This window comes from Halyomorpha halys, unplaced genomic scaffold (assembly GCF_000696795.3).
Source record: "Halyomorpha halys isolate HHAL.00 unplaced genomic scaffold, Hhal_1.1 Scaffold1084.1, whole genome shotgun sequence".
Lineage (NCBI taxonomy): Eukaryota > Metazoa > Arthropoda > Insecta > Hemiptera > Pentatomidae > Halyomorpha > Halyomorpha halys.
In genome coordinates this window covers 107,625-111,438 of record NW_027106765.1, presented here as the reverse complement: position 1 = coordinate 111,438, position 3,814 = coordinate 107,625, and the positions used below count along the sequence as shown (strand labels likewise).

At 27.2% G+C, this 3,814-nt stretch overlaps 1 protein-coding gene across 1 annotated transcript in view; it reads right to left on the bottom strand.

Annotated features, from left to right (window-relative positions):
* Positions 1-3,814, bottom strand: part of LOC106688223 (tripartite motif-containing protein 3) — a gene marked incomplete in the record, with an annotated part of 55,977 nt that overhangs the window by 14,888 nt on the left and 37,275 nt on the right. The window contains 1 exon segment of the mRNA XM_067045080.1: positions 3,432-3,580. Coding sequence (XP_066901181.1) covers positions 3,432-3,580 — 149 coding nt within the window.

The following is a 3,814-nucleotide window of genomic DNA, read 5'->3' as shown; positions in this document are numbered from 1 at the left end:
ACCATGTATATATTTTTTTATTTTTATAATTTTTTAAAATAGGTTTTTGTTATTATATATATATATATTCATTTTTATGTATTTTACATTTTTGCAACGCTTCGGTCTATACATCAGCATTAGCACAGCATCATGCAGAAAAAAGACACAATTTTGTTTTAAGGATTTACTGAAAATATTTACTAAAATACTGCATAAGAAAAGAATGTTTTTAGAAGAAAACCTTTAGAGCCCATAACTATCATTGAGAATTTGACATATCCCTGTTGATATTAATCTAATTTAAATGAATTATGTTTCTTTTGTTTTTGAGGACTTTCATAACCCATAAAATAAAAATATAAATATTCAACCATTGTATTTAATTAAGATTGTACAGTTATTGTCAGCTGTAACCTGGGTTCTTTTCTAGAAACTAAGTTAAATAAATATTATTTGGAGAAGATGGTCGGGGAGGGAGGGTGCGGTCAGTAAAGATACATGAATGAGTACAACTTATTTATCAGTGCCGACGTTTCGACCTGAAATTCAGGACTATATAATAACAAAATAATAATAATAAACCAACTAAGAAATACACATAACAATAAATTAAGTAGATAGTAGTTGATATTAATACAAGAAAAAATATAATATTGTAGAGGTAAGTATTATACAAAACAAATTATAAAAAAAGTTATTAAAAATGGGACAGTGCTCCTGTGAATAAAGAAATAATTACAACGAAAGGTCTGGAAAAAAATGTAAATGATGAGTATTTGAAATTAATATGGGGGTGACGGTAGCAGTGTGGTAAAGCGCCTGTCTGCCATCCTAAAGGTTGCGAGTTCGAGTCCCCGGGATATGTCCCTATCCGGGATTTTTTCAAGCATATAATTATACGATACTCACTCAAAGCTTCCCCCAGGCATTGGTGAGGCCCGTTAGCCAATGGGTGGCATTCACAAAAAAAAGGCATGTGAGTGATAAATGCACCTTATGAAAACCACTTCATGAAACGCATGCACAATGTATATTTCCAAAGTACATCGTGTGAGGCCTTGGACCTCCATGGTCTGTCACGCCAATAATAAATAATTTGAAATTAATATAATAGTATATGTAAGTAACAGTGCCAAGCACAGAATCAAGGGACTAAGAGCAGTTTTTTCCCAGAAAACAACATAGCAAGTGATATGTGAAACTACAAGAGATAATTTTTTGTATGTCTTATAATCTTTTCACAAATATAATATAAATAATTATAAAAAATGTTAAAATGTAATTGCAATAATATTAACAATATAAACAAACAGTGATTTTTTTTTCCCCTAAGTGAACATAATTCAATAAGTGAAATAATAATTGAATAGACAATACTTAAAAGTTTTAAATAATTAAAACAACAATTTGGGATCTAACATAGACAGTTATCTCACTCAGCGATTAAGTAAAAATTCCACTTTTGATGAAATCAATATATTAAACTCTATATAAATAAAACCAGTTTTATTTATACACCAATAAGAATAATAAATTATCATTTATATGGCAAATACTTAATTATGTATTTATTGCTCGATTAGTGCAACAATATTAACCCTCCTCAACAAGATAAATAAAACCGTGTCACTATTATTATCTTACAACCAACAAATTCCTAAAATGGTTGGCTGTTTGCCAAACACCACACGGCGACTGACCACGGTCATGACCAGGTCAAATAAAAAAGAAAACACATTGCTATGGAACACTCATTCCTTCTTTAAAATATCACAAGAATTCATAAAAGATTTAAGATTTATAGATATATAATACTTATAAAATAATATGCTTATTTAAATTAATTTTTATATGATTTTTTTTTTAATGAAATTAATTTCATGAAGTTATGAAATACATAATTTATAATAAACAGCTTTATTATGATTGTTCAAATATATATTTTTAAATGCACCTTTTTACCATGTATATATTTTTTTATTTTTATAATTTTTTAAAATAGGTTTTTGTTATTATATATATATATATTCATTTTTATGTATTTTACATTTTTGCAACGCTTCGGTCTATACATCAGCATTAGCACAGCATCATGCAGAAAAAAGACACAATTTTGTTTTAAGGATTTACTGAAAATATTTACTAAAATACTGCATAAGAAAAGAATGTTTTTAGAAGAAAACCTTTAGAGCCCATAACTATCATTGAGAATTTGACATATCCCTGTTGATATTAATCTAATTTAAATGAATTATGTTTCTTTTGTTTTTGAGGACTTTCATAACCCATAAAATAAAAATATAAATATTCAACCATTGTATTTAATTAAGATTGTACAGTTATTGTCAGCTGTAATCTGTTTCCTAGGTTCTTTTCTAGAAACTAAGTTAAATAAATATTATTTGGAGAAGATGGTCGGGGAGGGAGGGTGCGGTCAGTAAAGATACATGAATGAGTACAACTTATTTATCAGTGCCGATGTGAAATTCAGGACTATATAATAACAAAATAATAATAAACCAACTAAGAAATACACATAACAATAAATTAAGTAGATAGTAGTTGATATTATTATATAGTTGGTAAGTATTATACAAAACAAATTATAAAAAAAGTTATTAAAAATGGGACAGTGCTCCTGTGAATAAAGAAATAATTACAACGAAATATCTGGAAAAAAAATGTAAATGATGAGTATTTGAAATTAATAAAGGGTAACGAAGTAACAAATTTCAAACACGAAATCAACGTACGTAAAAAGAACAATAGCCCACAAAGTATTATAAATTAATGTGAGGCTGTGATGCTAAGATTAAAATTGTCCATGATTATGGTTGTACAGACCGAAATAGACATGTAATATGTTTTATTAAAGAAGGTAGATAACTTTTGGATAGTTTTTGTTATTATTAATATTATTTATTTATTTAACTTTGTTTCTACAATAAAATATAGGAAACAGATTGCAGCAAACAATAATAACTTTAGAAACATAATTAAATACATTTTTGAAGATCATTGATTGGCCATAAGTAATATATTAAAGGAAGATTGTCCTGCTGCATAGAAAAACTCAAATAATAATTAAATAGTTTAAAATTTTAAATTGAGATTATCCTTGATAATTGCCATATTGTCCAAAACGTTCATAATGTAAAATAAATTAATAAAAAGGTCGAGTCTAAAAAGATTAACTTTATTTTAATTTAATAATTATGTTTTGTATTTTAAAAACAGCCATCAAACTGAAGAAGTTATCTGTCGTCGGTTTTTATTTTTATTTTCTAGTGATTGATACTTTTGTTTTTCCACATTAATCTCAGATTTTATTAGTTATTTAATCAGATGCACTTGGTCATCAAGTACAAGAAACAGACAATCCAAGTTTAACGCTGGTGATACAAGAGGAAAGAGCTAGTACTCGAGTAGTAGATAATTATTTAATCTACCTGAGTAGAACGATCGACTTGAAGATTGCTCAAATACAACGACTCCCTTGGCCATTGACCCGTGAGATAGATTGTGTCCAATGAAGCCGTCCTCCTCATTGATGGAACATAACCTGGACCCACTCGTGGCCTTAAAACCTCATTTTTGCCTGAAAAACATAATTAAAATTAAACAAATACTATTAAATTATAATAAAATATCATACAATATAAAATGAAAAGTTAAAAAGAAAAAATAAAGTAACAAAGCCATAAATTATCAGAAATATGTTTATAAATAAATGTAAACATGTAATACTGATAATAGTGAATTTTAACTTATGTTCAAGTATTAAACACATTTAATAAAGTCTTTTATATGCTATATCTTAGCTAATATTTAA